The sequence below is a fragment of the Barbatula barbatula genome, assembly GCF_947034865.1.
Source record: "Barbatula barbatula genome assembly, chromosome: 1".
NCBI classification, from domain to species: Eukaryota; Metazoa; Chordata; class Actinopteri; order Cypriniformes; family Nemacheilidae; genus Barbatula; species Barbatula barbatula.
This window is the reverse complement of record NC_136766.1, coordinates 2,655,176-2,681,232: the sequence shown is the minus strand read 5'-3', so window position 1 is coordinate 2,681,232 and position 26,057 is coordinate 2,655,176. Positions and strand designations below refer to the sequence as shown.

At 38.5% G+C, this 26,057-nt stretch overlaps 3 protein-coding genes across 3 annotated transcripts; 2 read left to right on the top strand and 1 right to left on the bottom strand.

The window, feature by feature from the left end:
* Positions 1 to 3,061: 3,061 nt before the first annotated feature.
* On the top strand, positions 3,062 to 11,574 carry LOC306891318 (collectin-12-like). Its single transcript, XM_079451458.1, has 10 exons — positions 3,062 to 3,444; positions 3,570 to 3,620; positions 4,974 to 5,096; positions 5,925 to 6,011; positions 6,130 to 7,173; positions 7,688 to 8,155; positions 8,267 to 8,412; positions 9,247 to 9,356; positions 9,462 to 9,607; positions 9,676 to 11,574. Exons 1-10 carry the CDS (start codon positions 3,438 to 3,440, stop codon positions 9,681 to 9,683), a joined length of 2,190 nt encoding a protein of 729 aa, XP_079307584.1. The 5' UTR covers positions 3,062 to 3,437; the 3' UTR covers positions 9,684 to 11,574.
* Positions 11,575 to 12,953: 1,379 nt separating this feature from the next.
* Positions 12,954 to 17,391, bottom strand: hacd1 (3-hydroxyacyl-CoA dehydratase 1; the record flags this gene model as incomplete). Its single annotated transcript, XM_079451474.1, has 7 exons — positions 12,954 to 13,496; positions 13,591 to 13,769; positions 15,043 to 15,164; positions 15,329 to 15,417; positions 15,493 to 15,511; positions 16,184 to 16,301; positions 17,273 to 17,391. The coding sequence occupies 7 exons, from the start codon at positions 17,389 to 17,391 to the stop codon at positions 13,414 to 13,416; spliced, it is 729 nt and encodes a 242-aa protein (XP_079307600.1). The 3' UTR covers positions 12,954 to 13,413.
* A 3,188-nt stretch (positions 17,392 to 20,579) lies between these two features.
* On the top strand, positions 20,580 to 24,849 carry LOC306895570 (transmembrane protein 236; the record flags this gene model as incomplete). The annotated part of the gene is made up of 4 exons (XM_079458929.1): positions 20,580 to 20,854; positions 21,180 to 21,252; positions 22,703 to 22,826; positions 23,135 to 24,849. The coding sequence occupies 4 exons, from the start codon at positions 20,580 to 20,582 to the stop codon at positions 23,947 to 23,949; spliced, it is 1,287 nt and encodes a 428-aa protein (XP_079315055.1). The 3' UTR covers positions 23,950 to 24,849.
* Positions 24,850 to 26,057: the final 1,208 nt, after the last annotated feature.

The following is a 26,057-nucleotide window of genomic DNA, read 5'->3' as shown; positions in this document are numbered from 1 at the left end:
ACACACACACACACACACAGAACACACTTGCGCTCAGTACACACACACACACAGTCAACACGAGCATGCACACAAACACGGTACACTCGCACAGTACACACATACACACAGAACACACTTGCGCTCAGTACACACACACACACACACACAGACAACACGAGCATGCACACAAACACGGTACACTCGCACAGTACACACACACACACACAGAACACACTTGCCCTCAGTACACACACACACACAGTAAACACGAGCATGCACACAAACACGGTACACTCGCACAGTACACGCACACAGAACACACTTGCGCTCAGTACACACACACACACAGACAACACGAGCATGCACACAAACACGGTACACTCGCACAGTACACACACACACACACACACAGAACACACTTGCGCTCAGTACACACACACACACAGTCAACACGAGCATGCACACAAACACGGTACACTCGCACAGTACACACATACACACAGAACACACTTGCGCTCAGTACACACACACACACAGACAACACGAGCATGCACACAAACACGGTACACTCGCACAGTACACACACAGTTTTTGCATTAGGCTACATTTACTTGTATTTACTTGGCAGAGGTTTCATGCAAAGTGACATACAAAAGAGAAAGCATTAAGCTACAAGTGTACCTGATATTAAACTGTGTTTCTACAGACAACAATCAATATTCCCCAAAAACAATTGATCCTACCGAACACATTTGCTGTAATAAAACTAAAGCTCATTTTTTCTCTAGCAGGCATGCATCCGAAGGCTTAAGTGAAGGAGATCTCAGATTAGACATTCTAAAGAGTTTGGAGACAAATTCAATGAATGCAAGATTACAGTAATTACAAATGAACATAAACAATCATTGCATATCATTTTCATCATCATTATGACCGGAGCCCATCACAGCAGAGAGTGAAGGTTCTTTTTAATCCTATATTTTAACAAAGCAGGTTACAAAATGTGTATTAGTCACTTCTTTGACATAAAGGTTAGTGATGATGTTCACGAATGGTTAATGTAGATATTTTCTCCATGGCTTTTGTGACCCACACGTGTCCCTATACTTAACAATAAATGGAATAAATCAGGCCTGTATTCCTAAAGCTTTGAAGAATCCTCTAAGAAAGCTCTTCCTTAAGCTAATAAACTTCTACGCAGGAGTCTTAAAAACCATTTAGGACCAATCTGAGAGCAACTCTGAGCAGGGAGAAAACTAAAACTTTTATTTTAGTGAGGAGGCGGGGCTGATCTCTTTTAATGCCTGTGATTGGTTGGTTGGCCAAGAAGGATGATCGAGCGCATTAGTTTGAAATTGCATGTATTTTTTCCAGTTTTACCATATTCACTCACTCATGCAAATATATATATATATATATATATATTCTTTATAACTGTTTGTATTTACCATGCTATCAACATATTTGATGGAAATGACACAATAACTTTCTGTAAGTGCTGTAATTGTTTGATCCAGGTTGGGACAGAACCAAATCATCTCTCCTGCATATCTGCATTTCTCCTGTTGCCAAATATATACTCTTGTGATTTCTTTCTATTCTATTTCTATTGCAATGGCATTTCGGCGCTGTCTTGGAGATGCTAGCGCTTCTCTCAATCGGTCACAAACATGAACCCTGCACGATCTAATGTGTTGTGTCTTATTAACTTACTGTCATTCTATTCAATGTCATTTTATTTTATAGCGCTTTTACAATTTGCATCACATCAAGCAGCTATACATGAAAACCAAAACCAAGATAAACGAAAGTTGAACACACACAAAAACAACAAACCTTAAAAGTAATATGGACTTTGTCATGCATGGCAACACATTTCATTTCATGTTTCGTCCACTTTCTCTACTGGTAAAGAAACTCTTTAAGTCTCGTAAACGTTCTCCTCCTAAAATTTTGGACCTAAAGAGCTCATTTAAGGGTTTAAATGCTTTATGAATTAGTTTTTTCACTAGGATCTTTTCTGTAATTTTAAGGGAAAACGCCCACAATTCTAATAATTTTTCATGAATACGGGCCCAGATTATTAACCGATATTTTCATGAACTGAACTCTTACAAATAAAGGGGCCTCGTGATGTTTTCAAAGAAACATATTTTGGCTAAATGGTTCATTAAAGAAGTACATTTTGTGCAAAAACTTTGTTGAGGAAAAAAGTTATCCAGACCAGGTGTTCTAAACCTTTCTGACTCCAAGCCCACCCACTATATTCAACATTATTCAAAGGTCCCCCTTCCGCTCACAAAATCTCACATTTTCGACCCAATAAAATGTTTCAGAGCTTGATATTAAATGGAAAATTGTTTTTCAATATAAAAATGGACTTTTAAATAAAATAATTATTTGATGCTCATTTTGTCCCATTTTTAATTATTAGTCATCCTGAGGCCCCCCTGGAAGTCCGCTGTGACCCCCTTTTGGACCATGGCCCCCCTTTTGAGAACCATTAAGAAACGCTTCTAATGGTGAATGTTTTTTTCGTGAACCAAAAATTGTTCTTCTGTGGCACAGCTGTAAAACACTTTTGAACCTATTTTTTTCTCAATTTGCAGAGCTGTGGGCCCCCAACATCAGGATTAAGAAGAACAATCGGGTTAAGAACAAACTTTGTTTTAACTTGTATATCTTTAATGTTTGGTTATATTCAATATGTTTCACGCACAGCTGCTTTGTAACAATGGAAATTGTCAAAAGAGCTACATAAAATAAAGTTGACTTGACTGTGTGACAGCAGATCTGAATCTATCAAGTGTTTCCAGTATCCTGAGTGTTTCATTCATGCTATAAAGAATTCAGAAACCGCTGAATATTCAAAAGATTCTCTTGATAAAGTCCACTGAGAGTCACGTGTGCGGAGAAGTGCAGAATATTGTTTTTATTTCTTTATATCATGAGCAGTCCTTCCACTTCAAAGCACCGCCGGTCCCGTTATCATACCACGAAAGTGTGCATGTGTTAACTGAGAAACTAGCTGCATTGTTCTGCCAGACCTCTCAGAAACCTTTCCAAATGATTTCCAGATGTTTCACAAGGGGCCGGGCTCTGGATCAGGGCCTTTTTCACAGACCCGTCAGCATTGTTTCTGCGCCGCGGACGTCTCCTCTCACTTACAACAGAAGGAGACGGCGAGTCTTGGCTGATGGAGAAAATACGTGGTCAGAGAGACTTGGAACTTCCTCTTCTGTTCGACATTTTTGTGGTTTTTTGACTGAATTCGAGTAGAAACGCCATAAGAGTCACAGCAGCTGGTGTGACGGGAAACCATTCGCTCCATTTGCATTACAGAGTGCAGACTGCCATCATTATATTTCACCTGGACATTTTACTTCGAAAACAACATTTGTAGAAATACTGAATGCAGATTATTTATCCTTGAAGGGCCAAGTCGTGTCATCACAATGAAAGGTAAGACAAAAGACAGTTGTTTTGTAGTTTGGGCTGATGTATCATTTATAATCATGTGATTGATAAAGTGACTGTGCTGTGTATGGATGGATTTCATGTGCATTTGTAACGTTTTTGTTTTGTAGATGAGTTTGTTGATGACGATGATGTTCAATCATTTGGATTTAAGAGGTTTGGTGAGTCAGAACACAAATATTACAGGAACTGCACTGAAATACTGTTGTATGTCAGAGCACACTGTGTATGGCTTTTAAGGTTATAAATGCAAATTTTAAGTCAACTGTAAGTGTAACAGTAGTAAACTTTGAGTACACGACTAGGGCTGTCACGATTAATTTGGCTGGCGATTAATTGTCTATTAAATAATTGCGATTATGCCGATTAGTTTTATTATTATTATATTACTTCTGCAAATAACTAGTAACGTTCACTATAGAATGAATGTCTTGAGCGCTCAAACTAAAACTAGCTATGAGGTCGGTGTCATCTTGCTGTGTAGAAGCAGCAATCCTGGAATTAGTTCAATCAAACATTTTAACATAAAAAATACAAAGCCTATACAACTCAAAGGTTGGAGAAATGTCATTTGATCGTAACAGTGAGTGCAGATCAAGGGCGGTGGATATACAATGCTGCAGATACATTATTTATGAAAATTGCGGTTATTTGAATTAATTGCGATTATGTAAAATAATTGTGATTATGACAAATAAATGTGATAGCCCTATACGAATAGTTCACAACAAAGTTTTTTGTTTGTACTGCATCTTTACTACGAGTGAACTTAGAGATAAACGGATAGTTTACTAGTTTAATGCTTGTGGCACATTTATTTCAGTTGATGTAAGTTTTGAGAACTTAACATCATACTTATATGATAAATACTTGTAGTTTACTGTTTTTATAGTATTTCGCACTTGAGGATACTACTGTGTTCTTCTGTTGGTATAGATGTTTCTACTTGAAATATATGTGAGTGAAGTAAATTCCTGTCATCACTGTGTATAAAGATAAGCTTTGTTTCCACGCATGTTTATTTACTCTACACTATTCCATCTCAAAGCTAACACGTTGATTTAAGGGCTTTCAAGCGATTAATCACGATTATTGTCTGTGTACTGTGCACATTAAATGTGTATTTATAAACACATTCACATATATTGTATGTATACATATTTAGGAAATATTTACATTTATATTGATCAATAATTTAAATTTTATATAAATGTTTATTCATTTTCATTTTTCTATATTTTTCTTAAGTGTATACATGTATGTATATGTGTTTATAAATAGAAAATAAATATGCACAGTACACAGACATATTATGCAAACACAAACCTTTATTCTGGATGCCAATAATCGCGATTAATCGTTGACAACTAATTGTTGACTTTTCTGTTAGTATATACTTGAGTGTGAGGTAGACTAAATACTAAATACTTTATTTTTAATTTAAATGATGTACAATAATAGCACACCCGAATAAAGGTATTTTTTGTAAGGATGTGTTTTGTGTGTAACATCAGGTATTCAGGAGGCCAGTCAGTGTGGCAAATGTAAGAGCAGAAGGGCTCTGAAGACGGCTGTTATTCTGCTGTACGTGTTGTGTTTGCTGCTCATCATTGCTGTAGCTGTGCTGGGTTACAAAGGTAAAATAAACACGCATCGCATTCTCTCTTATTAGTGAAAAACACAAAGGGTTTAAAAACAGTGTTGAGCAACTCATGTTGAGTCACGAGGAGACGGAGGACAGATGGTGTGATTTCTAAACACCTCATCATGAACATGCTAGTACAGCACTCATAGCCATAACTCAACTATTATAACAGTAAAGACAAACGTCTTGGGGAATTCGTTATTATTTCAAGGAGACGAAATTTTGGAAGATTTCTATCTTTTGTATAACTTTATGTACTGGATTCACAACAATCTTCAAAAGAAATAAACAAAATCTCTTTATTTTTTGGGGTAATATAAAATCTTCCTAGCGTCTTTCCTGCATTCGAATTAAAGAACAAATCTCAGTCAAGATTTTTTCTTCTTAAAGGGACAGTTAATAAAAAAGCCATCCTTTACTCACCCTCGAGTTGTTCCAAATCTGTATTGCTTTCTTTGTTCTGATCAACACAGAGAAAGATATTTGATAGAATGAATGAAAAAGTGCCCCAGAAACGTTTGCTGTCCGACATGTTTTTAAATATTTTCTTAGAAGACATTTTCCCTACAAGAAACGTTTGGTTATATCTTCAATTTGAGGGTGAGTAAATGATGACAGAATTGTTATTTTTGGGTGAGCTGTTCCTTTAAGAATGTTTTATTAATAACTGGCTTCCATCTGACAAGTTTTCTAGTCGATTCCTGATCTGTAATTCCAAACAGATAAAAAATTTGCGAATGCATAAATCTCCGGATGTTCAGTCTCTTGACGTCACAAATATGTTTTTAAAGCACATGTCACATGACTAATGTTCTTTCAGTGGTCCAGAAGGTGGATGATGTCACTGAAGGAATGGAAAGGTATGGAGGGAAGATCATTTCAGTCGAGGCAGATTATAAAAATCTCAGTGAGTCCAACGACAAACTTTGCTGTAAAAATGCAGTTTTCCCTTTATTTCTCACTTTTAACCTTATTCTTTCTTGTTTACATTTGATTTCATCCCTCCAAACTCTGTATTTCCTCAGATGATGAGACAGGTGTGAAGACTGAAAAAACATCATCTGATCTCCAGACGTTTCACTCTGGGTTGTCAGCGTTACGTCACACGCTAGCTGAAGTCACGCAGCACGTCAGCACCAATGCAGTGGCCCTGCAACAGCTGCAGTCTTCCTCACAAGATGTGCATGTGTCACAAGGAAAGCTGCGTTCCAAGCTGAATGCTCAAACGTCAGTCATACGCTCTGTGAACGCCACGCTATTCTCGTTCGCAACCTTAACGTCTGTGCTGCAGCAAAACACTTCACACCTGCAACACGGAGTGCAAGAACACATCAATTCACAACACACGTTGCAGTTCTTCATCGACCGCATCAATCTCACTCACACACGACAAGACAGAGTAACATTAGCGCTGCAGCGAACGCTGGATACGACAGGCCAAAGCACGCAAAACGTGCGTGTGGATGCGCAGTCGCTTATACGTGACACGCAACTGGTCCGAAGCGACGCAGACTGGCTACGGAAAAAGATTCAGAGTCTGGAGAAAGCAGAAGTCAACGCTTCAACACAGATTCAGGGCTCCAGCGAGGGACTTGAGGAGTTGAACGCTCAACTGACGACCATATCCACACAGATTCTGAATATCAGCACGCTCAGTGATGTCAACGCCGCAAACCTGCGTGCGTTACTGGACCAGCAGCTTGACTTTGGGAACCTAACTAGCACACGCTTCGACCAGCTAGAACAGAGACTGGACAGGGTGGATGAAGAAGTGGACAAGGTGACGGGGAACATCAGCTACTCAACACAGCTGCTTGGGGGGGTCAACAGGAAGCTGAGCGAATTGAGGCATTGCACGGACACTCTCGGACGACATTCGGATCTTCTGGTGGGTTTGAATGTGAGCTTGGTCGAGGCGAGGACAGACGTCTCCACACTGAAGTCAAAACAAGATGACCTCTCCGCTCGATTTGACACGGAGGTCACCAGCCTGTCAATCATTACAGAGGAAATGAAACTGGTTGACAGCAAACACTCTCAGCTTATTAAAAACTTTACAGTGTTACAGGGTGAGTGATAGAAATGTGTATTTGTAAAAGGTGAGGGACTAAGATTGTTAACTAGAAATAAATGAAAATATAACTAAACTAAATAATAAAACAAAAAAGGAAAAATAAAGTAAAGATAGACACAGGTATTAAAAATAAACATATGTTATTGCATAGTTTATTTATAAAATAATATTTATAAAAAAGAAATTATACATGTATACCTATATTAAATATAAATGATGAATAAGTCTAAACTAAATATAAAATAGTTATAAAAAATTTATATAGATCATTTTTAATAAATAATTATAAATCCATTTTACCATAAACCTATATTGATATAAATAAGTAAATATATAAACTGATCAACTGACAACTGTAGCTGTTAAAATTGTTTAAAAAACTAAACTTTACATGAAGAAAGACTAATACAAAATTACATAAACAATATTCTCTCTTTCTGTAATTTGCAACCTTAACATTTGGAACCGACTATGAATATTTCTAACAGATTTGGGTCTTCTTTGCTCAGGTCCTCCCGGTCCAAGGGGTCCACGTGGTGAAAAAGGATCACCGGGAGATGCAGGTCTTCCCGGCTCAAAGGGTGAGAGGGGTGATACAGGTGAGACGGGTGTAACTGGGCCTCGAGGAGAGAAGGGAGCAGATGGATCTCCTGGATTCACAGGATTAGGGGGTCTGCCGGGACCACGTGGAAGCTCTGGGCCAAAGGGTCCGCGAGGGTCCGGAGGCCGCGCAGGACCCCCGGGAACCAAGGGAGAGCAAGGCTCGCCAGGGCTGCTGGGTAGAGATGGTCAACCGGGGCCTCCGGGTCTTCAGGGACCGGAAGGAATTCGTGGACCAGTGGGGCCAGAGGGATCCATGGGCGGGCCTGGGCCGATGGGACCACCAGGACCACCAGGGTTACCAGGACTCCCGGGCAAAATGTTACCAGTCCCGCAAAAACCGCAGAGACAGACCACTGAGGTTTATTCTCGGGCAGGTAAGAACAAATCTCAGCATGGTTTACAAATCTAGAATATGTTGATAAATGCGTTTCATGCATAAATTTACACCAACAGTTGAGACACACTCAGATTCATTGGTTTCACAGATTCGTCTGGTTGTCCTCCCGGTTGGCTAGGGTTCAGATACAGCTGCTATTTCTTCTACGTTGAACCGCTCAGCTTTGCAAATGCTCAGAAATTTTGCAGCAATATGTCTTCCTCCATGGTCATAATTGGTGATGTTGAGGAACAGGTGAGGAGATGAATTAAATACATACTGCTGTGTTTACACCAAACGTGAACAATCGCTTTATTACAGCGCTTTATTACAGAAAGGTTCGTAGTTTTCATGTTAGTGACGCGAGCTGACAAATGCTTGTGCCGCCCGATTCATGTCATTCGCATCGCCCGCGTCTATTCGTGTCTTTGGTTTGCGTTTTATGTATCTTACATGCGCAAATCACTTAATTCGTGTTTGGTGTGAACCCCCATTAGACTTATGATGAGACACAATCACGTTCCCATTTTCTCTTTCTTTAAAACACACGGTTAATGGTCTTAACGCTCATTGATAGACCACTTTAAATCTGAATTTACTATTTCTAGGTGTGTTTAGGTGAAATTATCATTATTGTTTTATTCCGTGAATTACTAACAATATTTCTCCCAAATATTGTTTCTATATGCACATATTTGCAGGAAATGAAAACTAGAGAAACAGGTGAAAATGCTCTGTTGTATTTTTTCAGACCTCAAATACTGCAAAGAAAACAAGTTCAGATTCACTTTTAGAAATATACAGTAAATCATATTTCTACATGAATTAAAAAGTTCAAAAATGTATTTATTATGTGATGACCTGGATTTTACTCACAGTTTAAAAGTGTTTTGTCATGTTGTCAGTCATTCACAATTGCTGTTGGATGAATTTATGTCACTCCTGAGGTTTGATTTGGTTGAAATGCAAGAGACATTGGACTGGAATGAACACAATACACGATGATGATTAAATGATATTTGGAATGGTCTCTTCATTCTTCAATCTTTATGTTGTGTATTGGATGATGATGTATGTTGGTGTGTTCAGCGGTGGCTGCACCTGCACACTGTGGGTCGAGGATATTTTTGGCTGGGACTTACAGACAGACAGGAGGAGAACGTTTGGAGATGGCTGGATGGATCAGTGCCCGTCTTCACGTACGTAATTCCTGTCTACTGCTGTGTGTGTGTGTGTGTATTTTAGTCACATTACAGACGATAATAATCAAGTTAGTAAGACTGAAAACCTGTGCGCGTGTGTAGTAACTGGAGGTCCGGTCAGCCTGATAACTGGGGTCATGGACATGAGGAGGGTGAAGACTGTGCTGGAATGATTCACGGCGCTCTGTGGAATGATTTTTACTGCGATGAGCTGCACAGCCTCATCTGTGAGACGACAAAAGATGAATGTGAGTATTCACGTGTGTGTTCAGAGTCTGTACGTGCATCATCTCATCACTGTTCTGTTCATTTTTAGCTGTGTGAATACTCGCGGATGTTGCAGCATTAAACACACAGATGTGATGATGGACAGACATCATGTGTGAGAGAGAGAGAGGTACAAACTCTGAAGAACAAGACTGCTGTCTCACCTTCATGTCGTCCTCGACTGCTGTGACTGTTTATTTTATAGGAAAGTGAAGTTGTTCTTTCTTATCTTAGAAGACTTGATGGAGATCTCGGTTGTGTTTCTTTTATGCATCAACTTAGTCTCAGATGTTTCTCACAAAAAAGTTTAATACAATAATAAAAAGAGGTGTAAATGTAGGTTGTGGCAGTAAAGTAATCTGGATTCGTTAACAAATCTTTGAGTTAACATTGAGATCTTCATTAACATTGGGTCTCATTCACTAATAATCGCGTAGATTCTTCATATTTCTACACACATTTGAACTTCTCACGAAAACTTTCCACACATGAATTTGTTTTTAACCTCGTCCTTATGTTAGTGGATTTGGAGTATTCTAAATGAGTGCATGAGTTTAGTAATATACCTAAACACCGAAACGTTCTGTTCAAACTAATGTTGGGTTCATGAACCGCATATTGTAGCGTAAATTTGAATTTTTCCTTAATATTAATTGTTTTAAGATTTTGAATATAAAGGCACGTGTGTCCAGGTTCATCTTCAAAATTAGCTGTTCTGTCCTTAAGAAGAAACAAAGTCGCACAGTTTAGGAATGACATGGGAGTGAGTAATCAATATCAGAACATTGACATCTTTTTGGGGGTTGAAATATTTCTGTTTGACCAAAAGTATACTGCTGGTTTGAAGAGAACGACACTATATGTTTAAACCACGTAAAACTACTAATCCATAAACTAAGCAAATAAACCTTCTGAATGAGTTAACCAGATAAATAAATCAAAGACATTTAAACTGTTCAATAGCTCTGTATACAGGGAAGATAAAGCTAGCTAAAAATTATAGTTTTCTATTTTTGTATATTTATGGGTCGACATAACGTGTATACAGTTTTCTTACGACTACGATTGTAGTCTATGTATTTTTTTATTGTATGAATAAAGCTTTGTGTTCTTGTTTGTATCAGAAACACAAACACGCTTTATAAAAAGAAACACACAATGTTGCTCTGAATAACATCCAGATTTTTTGGTGACTTCCATGGGTGCGTTTCCCGAAAGCATCGTTAGCCAACTATGGTCGGACGTTCCTTCGTTCCAGCATAGTTCAACGATTTAAGTGTTTCCCGAAACCGTCGTTCCAACGATCAATCGCAAGCAGCATCGCAAAGAAGCGTAGTTCCTTGGTATTATAACATGTAGACTTACATGCATCATGCTTTTCAGCAACATCCATCATTCAAAATATATACAAATTCGATTTGACATCTTTTAACTTGCCAAGAAAATAGAAGCGCTGTTGTTTGAAAAGTGGGCCTGCGCTTGAGCCTACGTGCTCTAGGAATCCCTGGGCGGAGTGACGTGGGAAAAGGAAACTTATGAATTAATATAATATTGTAAAATAAAACAGCAGAGAGCGAAAATATGATAACAAAAATATTTTTCAGATGCAGCGTACGTTATTTACAGCAATAATATGACATTTGATTAATTAAAAGACGGCATTACTCCACCGCCAGTGTGACGTCATGTTTTCGGGAAACATTTGCGAGTAGCTAGTTATATTCTCAAACGATGCCTCGTACTACAGTGGTTAGCCAGAAAGTTGTGTCATTGTTAGGGAAACGCACCCCAGAATGACTTTATTTGGATGAACGTTAAGTATCTTATTTGTATCGATGAGTGCAATACTACAGCATGTTGTCTTCAAACTTTTATTGTTTCTATAATTCATAAGAAGACCTTTATTCAGTCCGTACAATTGCCAGATATTAAATGACATGAAAATGTGCATTTGACGTCTTCACATTTGTATGGTTTCACCAGCCTCAAACATCTCTGTCTCTCCTCAGCTGCACAGAAGATTCAAACGATGTAGCACCGTCAAGTTTCTTACAAAAATAACACAAAACAGAAAGATTTCAGCAGACTAGGTTAAACGAGTCCTGGATTCAGCTAACCGTGTGATTTCTACTGAATTACCTGTACAAACTTCACCTCTTGACTTCATCTAGTTTGCAATGTAAACATCGAAGCAGCAAAAATAATCTATAAAAATATTTCAGGAAGTTTGTCCATACAGTGTGTCCCAACCTGCCGTGACACACACGCTTTCACATTTGGTTGTGTTTTGTCCATCGATTGGTTTCTGTGACCACACCCACTTTGAAATCTAATTGGACCAGACTCCCTTTCTTATGAATATTAAAAATAAAACATGGAGGAGGAGACTGAGAAATACTAGATACTACGTGTTTTTAGTTTAACCTTCATTGAGGGTTTTGGGGATTTTGTGTTTCAATATCTGGAAACGTGTTCGTGTCATACCTGCTAAGGACACAACGTTCAAAACAAAACCTTTCTTGCACATGATTAGTTAAGATATTCTAAAAACCTTTTGAGGTTATTTCTCACACTTAAGAGTTTCGAAAACTTTCCCATTATCATAAGAACATCGTTGACATATTTGACGTGACATACATAGATGATGCTGTGAAAATTGCTAAATAAGTTTGAATTTGAATTGCGATCTTTTTTCTTTATACCGTCCCTGTTCTTTATAAACATGTTCAAAAAATAGCCTACGCTCTTAAAGAAAGTGCTACAAAAGACCCTCGATGCAATAAAAGAACCTCTTGGTTCCATAAAGAACCTTTAACATCTGAAGAACCTTACTGTTACATAAAAATATTCTTTAGATTATAAAAAGTAAGAAAGAGATGGTTCTTCTTTATAAAACCTTCGGCTGAATGGTTCTTTGTGGAACCCAATTGGTTCTTCTATGGCATCGCTGTGAACAACCTTTAAAGCACCTTTGTCTTTAAGAGTGTAGTTGTAAAAAAATCCTAACATTGCTAGTTATAAGTGTTGCTATTGTGGCGTAATAGCAATATCTTTCATACGTCCATCCTCACTTCGACGATGGGTACGATATGGTTAATATTAAAGGGATTGTTCATCTAAAAATAAAATTCTGTCATCATTTATTCGCCTTTATGTCATTATTTCATCTGTATATGACTGATACAATATGAAGATATTTTGATAAATGTCTCAGTGGTTTTGTGTTCATACAATCGAAGTCAGTTGAGTTTAATGCTGTTTGGCTATCAATGTTTTTCTAAATATGTTCTTTGGTGTTCTGCAGAAGAAAGAAAGCCAAACAGGTTTGAAATGACATGAGAATGAATAAATGATGATTTTATTTTTGGGTGATCCATCCCTTTATCATAAGCCAATAACACATAAGCGAAGAAAATAGAGAAGGCATACAGTTTGAACGGGTTTACCATAGTATTTCTGTAATGCCACGGAGCATTGGTAGTAATGGTTTGGTATTATTAAATCCAGTTCACAAAGGTCTTGTTTGCAATAGATGAGAGTGGAAATCCGTGTTTGGTTGATCTAAATCCATTGACGTTGGTTTTGAATTCGTCCTTGTGAAATGTAAAGGGCCATGATGTTTTGTATTTTCTTGAGGTGAGGTTCTGCTCGAAGAAAACTGAATTGTAGCTTTAACCGTTACAGGATTGATGCATATTTTCAGATGTTCCGCGCTCCAGGAACGCAGCGTGCGTCAGCTTCGTATTTTAACCATTGAGTGATGGATGAGATGAGTGACGTTTGTTTGTTATTCATCTTTCTCCACTATGACTTCTCCGTGAAGGACTCTCCTCCTCTGACGCAGCATGTGCAGGAACAGCTGAGGAAACACTGAAAGACAAACAAACAGGTTACATAATGAACAATCACATACTTTTCACATATTGTCATAACATCTAGTGTTAGCGTGTGGGGCGGATCTTACGTGGGATGTACGAGAGCATGACGATGATGAGAAAGTAGTAATAGTCGAAGGAGACGTTGTATTTGTTGGGGAGTCTCAGCGAGTGCATGCCCGACCGCCGGACGTACGGTAACGCTCCGTATATTGTCATCAGCTCACCGATCACGCCCAGAGGATACATGACAATGAACAAGTTATATCTGGAGAGAGGTAAGACATTAAAGTGAGATTAACAGGCCTTCTGATTCTCCACAGCGACCATTCTGTACTTCTCAATCGGGTAAATTACGCCAAGACGGCACGTCACAATCACGTCGTTAGTTATAATCTGGTTAAAAAGGAGCAATAGATATTGTAAGAAATATTTTGTTAAATTGTTTTGTCAATTCTTTAGTCTTCAACACACACCGATTTTTTTCATCTCATACATCTCATCTCATGTTTAACTCAAAAGGAATTGTACAAAAAAATCTAACTTAACCTTATGCTGTTGCAAAAGCGCAAATACATACAACATACAAATTGTACAAATTTGTAGTTTTGAATTGCCATGACGTTGTGTTGAAAAATGCAACACCTGCAAACAATGGGCTGGTTGCACAAGATGGCGCCAGTGAGCTTTTGCGACACCAGGGTCTGCAGACTAATTTACAGTATCGAGTTGTTTTGGCTAAGCAAAGTGCTCAGTAATATAAGGAGGATCTGTCATATAGCTTATAAATGACTTCTTTTTTATCCAAAAAACATGCATAATTGCCAGAGAAAATTCTCCTTTTATCATACAGTGTTTGTTTGTTTTATTTGACATGGAAATCAAAATGACATCGGACAAACCATATGAATGCTTTGTTTGAGTGTTTAAGAATACATGCTAATTGTTAAGACGTGTTCAAACTGTTACACGACCTGAAATTAGTCTGTCGACCCTGGTGTCCAAAAAGCTCACCAGCACCATCTTATGCAACTAGCGATTTCCCAGCTCAGTAAACTTGTGCTGCGTCCCAATAAGCCTACTTACAGTATATTCTGCACTAAAAGTATCTACTGTTTTTGTAATGGAATAGCATATACATTTAAGTGTGTAGCAACAATATGCACGCTACAGCTCTTCTTTCCATCATGGTATTCATTCATTCATTATTTCATATGTGATCTTAACTGTATACTTACATTTGTTAATTTAGTGAGCAGCAGTTATATCATTTATTAATGCAGCGGTCGCTGTGAGTTACAGTGTGCACCTCACTGTGCACTTCTATATTTCTACCGGATAGTAAACCATCCAGGAATCTTTGGAATACTGTTTTCAACATGCTACGATATGGGACATACTCAATTCTACATTCAAATACTATTTAGGGCAGATAGTTTGCGGATTGGGACGCAGGGTTAGAGTTCAGAGAGAGTTCATGCTATGTTCATGAGTACTAAGCATTCTCAGAGAGAGCAAAGCATGCTGGGAAATGCGGTCACCTGGCCCACTTGATGAAGTATGGCAGATGATTGAGAAGCTTGAAAGTGTAGAAAGAGTAACGGGTGATTTCTGTAAGCGTCCACACGACTACAAACAAAACCACGCTCCCTTCATTCTGAATCTGATCACACATTCAACACCACGAGAAAAAGAAACAGAAGAAGTGAGAAAGATCATTTTCAGACCCTTCGAAAAAGAGAAAGAAATGGACACGCAGGATGGATGTCCACTACACATTTGAAGCACTTCTTTGAGCCTAATCGCTTTCACGTGATTTTTACGGACCTGTCTTATGCTGTTTGCGATGAACCAAACCATGAATATCCGAGAGGACACTTGGACCCCAGTCACAATCACAGATGTCCGAACGATTCCTGCAAAGATGAGAAGGTCTGTACACACAACTCAACTGAAACATTGTACTATAGCACTTAAAAACAACTACATACCGATTGCACAGTGTCCAATCTGTAATAAAAACAATATGAGGTGAGATCAATTTCTACAATTCAGGAATTAAACAACAAGGAAGATATGTGCAGATGTTCATAAGATGAAACACAAAGACTCAGAATGTTTATAATATCAGACTTCAGACTCTAGGACCTTTCAGAAAAATTACTTTAAAGAAGAGGAACACAAACATGTAAATAAATAATTGTTTTTCATGACAACTGTACCATGTATATAATGCTGATTTGCAAGATTTATATTATTTACAGAGGTGTGTTCTCCCCGAAAATAGTACGGATTAATAAGATGCCGAATAGGGACTTCTGTAAGACATTCCTCTTAAATGAACCCTGTTGAGATGTCTTGTGCCCGGTTTAAACACAGACAATTCAGTATCAAGAATGAAATCATAAAAACAGGTTATGTGGTCAGGACAATGATTAATATTGTTCATATCAGTTTGTTATTGACGTCTTTAAATCGGTAACCAAACAACATTGAACCTCATTGACTTCTATTGTATGAACACAAAACCACAAAGACATCAACTAGGTTTTAACTGACACTAGGGTGAATAAATGATTACATCATTTTCCATTTTGGGGTGAACTATCCCTTTAAGTGACGTGTTAATATATCTTCACACGTTTTATTATATCACACTGATCTTTACAACAGCTGTCTCACCTCCAGTAATGCGAATGTCTGGAAAAACTTCAGCGTTTTTGCTATAGTTTTGTACAATCCTTTATGAGTGCCTTTGTGAAGATAAAACCGGACCATTGCCACAGCCAGTACCAGCCACCTGCAAAACCACATCACCACACATCACAATAATATAACATTGACAAAATGATGAATCTTGAGTGAAGAACTGCTGTCAAATGTCCTCGCGCTCCAAAACAATTCATCATGTGCATCATGCTTTCTTATGTCATTCAGAGATTTGTGTGCACTGACTGAGGTCTCTGTATCTACATCACACCATATCCCACACTGAAACGTTTTAAAGTTTGATATTTTGTTATCTTAGGAAAAATGTGGGATGAAGGGTAATAAAGCAATTTGAAGAGCTCTGATTATTCATATCGGGATATGGAAAGAAAATATTAGCTTCCATCACAAGGAAATGTACTATGTTAATAAATGGTAAATAAACCATGGTAACCATAAATGAACCGGGTTTGCTATAGCAACCATAGTTTCAAACCAATCAATCAAATAATCTGAAAAAATACCATGTTGTTTATTACACTTTTACTATAATAAAACCGTGGTGCATTTTCGTAAGGGACAACTGCCCTCGTCCACAGACGCCCCGCTTCATTTGCCCTTTCAAACTTTACCCGGCTTGAGCGCGTAACCGCTGCAATGCGCGCACCGACACATATAATAGCCATTCCCGTGCATTATTGTTTTCTGGCCCTGTTTAAATTCCGCCTGTCGAGCATCTGGTCACGCCGCGTCAGCGCGCATCTAAACATATCCCCGCGACAGACGCGCGCACGCAGCACCGTCAACCCTATTTGGCAAGAGCGAACACGAGGAAAAGCCCCGTTACATTGTTACAACTGACCGCAAATGAAACAAAACTAACGGAAACCTGCGCGCACCGACACACTTTTGCGCATCGTCGTTTTAAAGAGTTTTGTACATCACTAAAGCACTTGAAGCACCACTCGAATAACGATTTACAACGGACTATAAAGAGACACAGAATAAAGCGCGTGCACAGTGAATTAAAGCGCTTGAAAGGCAAACTTTCGTGCGGAATACCCGGCGGTCATGGCGATGTTGTAGAAGGTGAGCCATGCCGTGGCGATGGCGCCTTTCGTCCGCTTCTTGTTGTTGGTTTCTTTCTCCTCGACGGCTCCGTCCTCCTCGCCAGACGCCATGGTACCGGGTCCGAGACACACTGCCAAAGTCACGCAAACAGCTGCTGTCGGAGGGGCTGGCCATCCTTCCGCGAGACCCTCTGAAGGGGCCAGTGCCCGCGAGCGCCGTCCACGGAGGATGATCATTGATCCTTTTTATTGATCACTTTCATTTAATAGATCATTCTTGGCGACGCGTTGAAAGTCAATTGGAGGTTTAATGTAGTTCGAGAAGTTTGCGGGTATTACACAAATAAAATGGATTTAATTCGGATCAAATGTTATATTAGAATTCTGAATAGTTTCTGTATTATTTATCAGATGGATTTGTGATATAGGTCATATTGTCTCAAATAGCTTTCAATGAACCAAATAGTTAGATCCTGATAACAAACGTCATCATCGGGGTTGTGTGACGGCAGCTTTGGTGTTTGATGATGTCATATAAAGCCAAAAGCGACACAAAAACAATCTGAAATTGCGGTTCGCGATATAGACATTGAGTGAATAATTAAAGGTTTATTAATTTATTAAGACATGTATTTTTATTTTTCATGATTTTATTTCTTTTTATTTTATTTCCCCGCACGACTTTCTTTTATGTTGGTCTTTGGTAATATCGCTTTAAAAAGTATTTCCCCGGGTGACGTCATCGTACAGGAAGTGACACCATTTCTGATGGGAAGCAACTGCACATACAGCAGCAATGAAATTAAAGAAGTCGGTGTGATCATATTTTTACTAGTTTTAAGATGAAAGTGGATCAAAGTTAAATGTTTTTAAAGTGAAGAACGACACATTGAACTATTTAACATTCAAAAAGCTAATTTACCAATGAATGAAACGGTAGTTTGTGTAGCTTCAGTGTTGATCTTGGAGCTGATATTCTGTCCCGGCTCCTGGAAGTCCTCAAAAATGTTTGACTCTATGAAGATTTATCACAAATTTAAATGTAAAGTTTTTATAAAATTTCCCTTTTTTAATTGACTCGAAAATATTAATTCTGAGCAAATTTAGACATCAACACAACCTTCATTTAGTTTGCATTTATACAATAATACGCACAGTTCTGAAAATAAATAGAATTAAGTTCTCTGTGGAGTCACATACTATGATGTCACTATAACCACAGTAATGTGGTTATAATGTATGATGTCATGCCCAAATGTGGTGCCAGAGAAAGTTTTTATTATATCACTTTTTATAGATTTACAAAAAATATAATAAAATGCATATATTATTATAACGTTATAAAACAACCAGCAGATATTTTCTTATACACATTATGTCTGTTTAGTGTATGTTGAAGGATTGTTAAGTCCCAGTGCTGTAAGACGTAATTCAGTCTTGTAAGAGCTCGGGGACGGCTGGCGGGTGAAGGCTGCATCTAAAAAAGTGATTCACAGCAGATTCTAAAATTAGTTCCCCTCCCACAACCCAAAGAAATCAGTGTGAACTGAAGACACCACCAAATATAGGACAACCCCCCCCCCCCCCCCCCCACACACACACACGTCCTGATCCTGTTACACATGCATACGTACGTACAGTAAGTTTACGCTCAATTTGAACGTCTGGCAGAACAAATACACACCATGTCCACAAACCATGTACGGCAAGCCGTATGCCTCTGGTTTCTACACAGATACAGTGTGCACTTCACATTATTATACTAGCAAAAACCAACATTTGATTAGATTTTTCGACTTTATGTGTCACAATCACACTGTTCAATAATGACCACAAGATGGAGGCAAACAACAATGGTCACTGTGTACTGGTTAGGGTAGACATGCACACATGTGCACAATCACAACACAAACTCTTTCAAACTCTGTACCTTGTCAGTTTTTTTACATAAATGCAAACATATAAGATACCTTTACATTTATACATTTCTTAAATTTTCTTGTAAGTTGCTTGCATATGACATAAATATTAAAATGAAAAAGTTACTTTCGATCTTGTATTATTGCAGAATTAACGATGTTTTGTCTCTTTTAAATAATATTTGATAAAAATTGTGTTTTTGTCAATGTTTATGTTAAATGCATAAATCTGATGACACATGTGTTGTGTATTTTATATATACAGTATATGAACGTGCACTATTATATGTATTTTATATGTTTTATATATATATTTAATAATATTTAGATACCTATAATAACAACCCAGTTTGTTATTGTGTGTTTGTTGTGATTTGATGTCAGTGTTATTGTGTGTGTGTTATTGTTGTGTGATGTCAGTGTTGTTGTTTGTGTGATGTCAGCGTTATTGTGTGTGTGATGTCAGCGAATATTGTGTGTGTGATTGTTGTGTGATTCTTGTGTGATGTCAGTGTTATTGTGTGTGTGTGATGTCACCGTTATTGTTGTGTGATGTCAGTGTTATTGTGTGTGTGATGTCAGCGTTATTGTGTGTGTGATGTCACCGTTATTGTTGTGTGATGTCAGTGTTATTGTTGTGTGATGTCAGTGTTATTGTGTGTGTGTGATGTCACCATTATTGTGCGTGTGATGTCAGTGTTATTGTGTGTGTGTGATGTCACCGTTATTGTTGTGTGATGTCAGTGTTATTGTGTGTGTGATGTCAGCGTTATTGTGTGTGTGTGTGTGTGTGATGTCAGCGTTATTGTGTGTGTGATGTCAGTGTTATTGTGTGTGTGATGTCAGTGTTATTGTGTGTGTGATGTCAGCGTTATTGTTGTGTGATGTCAGTGTTATTGTGTGTGTGATGTCAGCGTTATTGTGTGTGTGTGTGATGTCAGCGTTATTGTGTGTGTGATGTCAGTGTTATTGTGTTTGTGGTTGTTGTGTGATGTGGTTGTTATTGTGTAATGTGATTGTTGTGTGATGTCAGTGTAATTGTGTGTTTGTTTGTTGTGTGATGTGATTGTTGTGTGATGTCAGTGTTATTGTGTGATGTGATTGTTGTGTGATGTCAGTGTTATTGTGTGATGTGATTGTTGTGTGATGTCAGTGTTATTGTGTTTGTGGTTGTTGTGTGATGTGGTTGTTATTGTGTAATGTGATTGTTGTGTGATGTGGGTGTTATTGTGTGTTCAGGTTTGCTCTGATATGGCGACCCAATATCGAGTGCAGAGTCAGCACTGAAGCTCACTGGTGTGAATGGAACATGCCAGCGCTCTTACACAATAAACTCAAAACCAACAGCCAAATCTCATTGTTTCTCGTCTCTTTCTCATCATGGGCTCAGGGAGCAAGATTAAGTTTGCTGTCTGTGAGCTTCTGCAGTTCGCAGGTTTTTGCGTTCCACTCTTTATCATAATGCAGCGTTTCGCTGTCATCATAGCTCGAGCAATGAGCCAATCTCAGGCCTCTGCCGGGAATGCAACGACTGCTTATTGGCTGATCGTGGCGTCGTCCGTGGCCTACGTGACATCAATGGCCATGTTGATCTGGTTGCCTATGAAGTACATGGTCTTTATGAAGAAGAAAGCTCTGGTGGCCGGGAAGAATTGGTGAGAGAGAGAGAATTCTGTAGCATGTGTGGCTCTGTGTATGACTGGTCACTTTTGTTCGTGTACAGTAGTATTTTTCACCTGATGTTACAAGCTTTACAGAAGATTAAGATGGTTACATTTATACTGTATCATCATTATACTGAATGTCATCAGTTTGATCATTATTTATATTTTACCATACATGTGACAAAAGTGTTTGCCATGGCAGCGAGCCGTGTTGGTCTCAAAGAATATATTTCATGAACATACGCAGTAATCTGTGACTGTTTTGAACTTCACTGCCACTTTTATGTGATGGCATGAGTGAATTTTCTTCTTTCAGGAGACCTGTTGCTTTGGCTTATGTGCTTCTCTCGACGCTGCCCTGTTTCGCTTTCCTCATCGCCAGCTCTGAGGTAAATCCACATTTGATAAATGATACACCTTGTTCTCATTGAGATTCTGTTTGTCCTGTAAACGTGGACTTTACGGATTTCATTGTACTCGCACTAAACCAACACGATTTGATGACGAGCTTGATTGTTTCAACACATGGTTGGTTAAAGTCTAGACACGGTTTGGTTTGTTTCTATATACCCATTCATTTTCAAACATGCGCCGGGTCACAAAGCGACGACCAGTTGGGTTTTAAATTAAGACTGGGTTGTTTCAACCCAAAATGCTGGATTATTTTAACGCCTTGTTGGGTTAAAATATCTACATTTTCTGGGTTAGTTTGATGGGTTAGATTTATTACTTTTTGACCCAACGTTGGGTTGAAAATAACGCAACTTCATGTTTCTTCAAATTCTTTTAATGTGTTTTGATTTAGCATGTTCAGTATAAGACTGGTTTTTCAGTATCTGTTATTTCAGTTGTTGACAGTAATGTGAATTAAGATCAAACAGAGACTTGAGACAAAAAGTAACCACATGAATCTCCTCTAAAATATCAGAGGATATGTCAGAAAATATCTCAAACTCTGCCCAGCTACTAAAACCTCCAATCCAAAGAATTCAAACATCACTCGTGAAATTATTCCATCACAAAATAATCAGTGTTAACCTCATAGCTCTCTGTACTCGTATTGCCTGTCAACCGTTGTGTCATTCATGTCTATTTTTATTTCTCTCATGTCATTCTAAGATAAACACTTGAAAGTTGATACTTAAGTGAAGCAGTTGAGAACTGTTGGTCTTCTTGAGCAATAAAAGAGCAATAAAATGTGATGATAGTGAGAAACAGCTGAGCAGTGTTTGATGCGCCGTGTTGATAAGCGTTTGCTCTTCCTGTTTTGTTTAACAGAAGAATCTGAGGTGACGGAGCAAAAGTTCTTCCACATCCTGACTGCATTTCATGTGTGTGTGTTCATTAGACATTCATGTATTTATTTACCACACTGAAACTTTGACATTTTTCCCCAAAAAGTAAAAGTGCAATTTATAATGGAATATGGGTTTTAATCTAAAATACAGAAAAACAAAAAATGCAGACAAATAAAACAAACATGATGCACAGTTTAACTGTGACTTGTGGAAATGTTATTTTATAGTCATTCTCCTGCTGTTTCAAATATGTATTTTTTAATAAACCTCCTTTAATCCCTCTCAAAGCTTCAAATTCTTCTTTTTAAACTCTTCTTTTAATGCAAATAAATATCTAATTTGCCCAAAAATTGAACATCACTTCAAATGACCGTACATGCTTTCCTCATACACAAATACTTGATCTGCAGGGAAACTCGCGTACGTCAACATTCCCAATTCATAAATCCCTATCCGGAGAGATATTCCAACAACAAACTGACTGCGATTTACAAATATTTTTATCTCTCTTTTTTCCCTTTCTCTCGTCCATGTTTTTCAGGTACAGATTAGAAGTGATCTGAGGTTGGACACATTTGCTGAATTGCCTGTGTCACTGGTTCTTTTCTCTCTGATTTGCATCGATATTGTGGAACGAATCCGTCATTGCAGACTTACTGGTCAAGGTACAACAAACACCAGCAGAAGTTGATGGTCAAATAAACCAACACTATTGCTTTTGTGTTAATATTACACATCTGGTCATATTAATATATCATAGATATTATTATTGCACCACTTATTAAGTTAATTAAAGATAAAATAACATTTTGTAATTCAATTTCATTTATTATTTAATTTCATTTATTATTAATTTGCCTTGCCTTGCCTTGCCTTGCCTTGCCTTGCCTTGCCTTGCCTTGCCTTGCCTTGCCTTGCCTTGCCTTGCCTTGCCTTGCCTTGCTTTACTTTACTTTACTTTACATGTGTGCAGCTAATGAACAGGCACGTGATTCGGACATTGCCTCTCCGGTGGTGACACATATCGGTAGAGTTTCTTCTATAGTCACTCCTGCGACCGGGCCATCACATGCAGCTAACATTGGCCCAGATCACGCAGCGCAGACGGCGAACGGGATCATGCAAGGGTTGTCTGCCAGCTCGACCGTTGTGGGCTTATCGGGCAACAGGACGGCCCCGGGTCACGCCAGCAGCGCACCGGTTCAATTGCTGTCCAATAACGTAGTGTCTTCAGGTCTGCCAGATGCAGGGCTCCATGGCGACACAACAATTCCAGGGTTTCCTGGCAACGGTGCATTTCAACGACCGATACCAGGCAACCACAGGCAGGCATATGGTATTCCGGGAGTTTATTCACAATCAAATGTACCCTTTGCAAACCTTCCAGTTGCCCCTCCGTACTCAGGACCGTTCAGGTTCCTGCTGGCCAGCGACGTCCGCGCCGACGTGTTCGCCAACAGCTTTTTGTTCTGGTTGGATACGGTGGAGATGGTTCGGGTAACGGGTCACAGCCCTGTGTATTTTTCCGGCTGGGCTTTACCGATTTACCTCTTTTGTTTCTTATCCTCGATGCGTTTGGTTTTAACACCTCACAGTCCCCTCCTGTCACCCGTGGGTGTAGTTCTTCAAGATCTTCCCTTTCTCGTCTTGAGAACTGCATTGATCGCTTTGTTCGGTTTTGTTACACCGATGCTGTACGTGATGAAGAATCTGCTGGTGTGCCTGGCCTACATCTATTTCAACTTTATGACAAAACTGAAAGTGTTCAACACGGAGAGAATGTTCTGATGGAGGTGCATATAACAAAAAAAGCACATTTATTTTTCAGCCCACGACCCCCAAAATATCAGTGCCAGCGACCTGAGACCCCCATCATCCTCAGAAGTGGTTTCAGTATACAAACGTTGCGTGCAAATGGGCTAATAATGACAACATGAAAGAGCACAGTTAAACTAGGGTGACTGACCACCACCCAACAAACCAAATGTAGGACAATGTGGGACAACATTGAAAGGTAGTGCGAAACTGTGATTTAATAACGGAATTAAAACATAGAATTTTCAAATCTAAAATACAACATACTAAATTAAATGGCGATTTCCATTGAATGGTTGTCTCTTTAAACAGACTTGGAGTTATTATTTTGTAAACTTCTAAACTTCAAAAAAATCTTCTCAGAAAGGGAAAACTAACATAATAAAGATCAAACAAATAATGAATAAGTGTTTATCTTTTAATATGCATGATTTCCAATTTTTTTTAATACGCTAACCACAACCAACTGATGAAAATGCGCGAGATTTTTTCAATACGCCATCACATGTGGGACAACTGATGAAAATGCTGTGTGGTGTTACACAAAGCGGGACGGGTGGTCACCCTAAGTCTAACATAATACTATTTTATAGTTATTTACTCATTACTTATTGTTATTAAACATCAAATATGAACTATTCATACAGATCGTCGAATTTCATGAAACTGATTTGCATGAAAATGAAGAAATTCCTAATTTGCCTATTTCTGGAAATCATTGTGTGACCCCGCCCTCGCGTCCTTGCGACCCCCGGGGGGTCACATCCCCACTTTGGGATCCCCTGACTGAGAAAGTATTGCAATGTGACAGGATCGAGGGATTGTTTCTGGCATCTTGTTCTCTGAATGTAATAAATGTTCTTCCAAACACTTCTTCTGTAACCCAAAAGAGTGATTTATTTTCTTACTGGTTGGTTTGGATCTACATAGTACGGAGATATTTAAGAATGTTCTTCTCTCTGTGACGGACAGAGTGGAATAAAAATGGGAAATGAGAAAGTCTTGTCATTTCTTGGAAATCCATCCAAACAACGTTTTTTCACCTTATCTTTCATGTATGTGATTTTATGCACATGATTGAATTCTGACAGGAAACAGGATGTCCATGTGGCTGTAAAAGAAGCCTTAACCTGTGATTTCCTTCTTGCTGAGCTTCATCTTCTCCAGAACTGCATTGTGTGTGGAATCTCACCAGATCAGCATTTTCAGCCCTGTTGAAAGAAAGTCACGACCACAGTTCATATCATCTCCATTCTTGTCTAGCCCCATCTCTTCTGTTATATTCCATTCAATATAACAAACGGAAAAAGAATATTTAGTTTATCCGTTTTTCTGTATGCATTTTAAAAAATGTCCTTCTCACAAATGCTTTGCGCATGCGTAATGTCGCTTATCGGGATCAAATGCATGCGAACTTGCGAAGCTTGAAATGGAAATGGTATTATTTAAATATGCTTCGTTGTACTTTTGTCTCCCACTAATAGAGTCACACTGGGAGAGGAGGACATGAAAGTGGAAAATATTTCAACAATATAATATTGAACAATGCCTAAAGTTCACATACAGTACTTTCCAGAGCTTAGAGTCGAAGGTTGTTATCATTATTGCTTTTGATGTTTGACATTTCAGTGAACAGTTACAGCTGCAAATGCATAAATTATGGTTGTTATTTAGAAGTAATGTGGTGCGAACAGTCATTGGGTTCCCCAGCAAAAACTGTAGTTCTGCTAGGAGTCATTCATAATATTGTTCAGTTTCTATTGAAGCTGTGAGGTTTTTATGTAGTCATTTGCACTATTACATTACATCAGTTTTATTTAACCTAAACTGCAAATGATTGCAGTCCTACGCCTTGCATTAGGCTGCTGTGATTAGATAACATGCCAAAGCCTGTACCTCACGGACCATGATAATGATGAAGTGTTCCCCAGAGAGCATGGCCTCTTTTCTTGTGATAGGTTATATCATTTATCAACATTTCATGAATATGAAACATGTACAGCTCGAGTGAACCCATTATAAATGATCACTGATCGATCGCTAGATTCGTGAAGAGCTGTAGGCGAAGCTCCAACACAGTA

Coding starts and splice junctions, on each gene's coding strand:
- LOC306891318 (XM_079451458.1), top strand. Junction 8,156..8,266: donor TGAGGTTTATTCTCGGGCAG/GTAAGAACAAAT, acceptor TTGGTTTCACAG/ATTCGTCTGGTTGTCCTCCC. Junction 8,413..9,246: donor TTGGTGATGTTGAGGAACAG/GTGAGGAGATGA, acceptor TGGTGTGTTCAG/CGGTGGCTGCACCTGCACAC.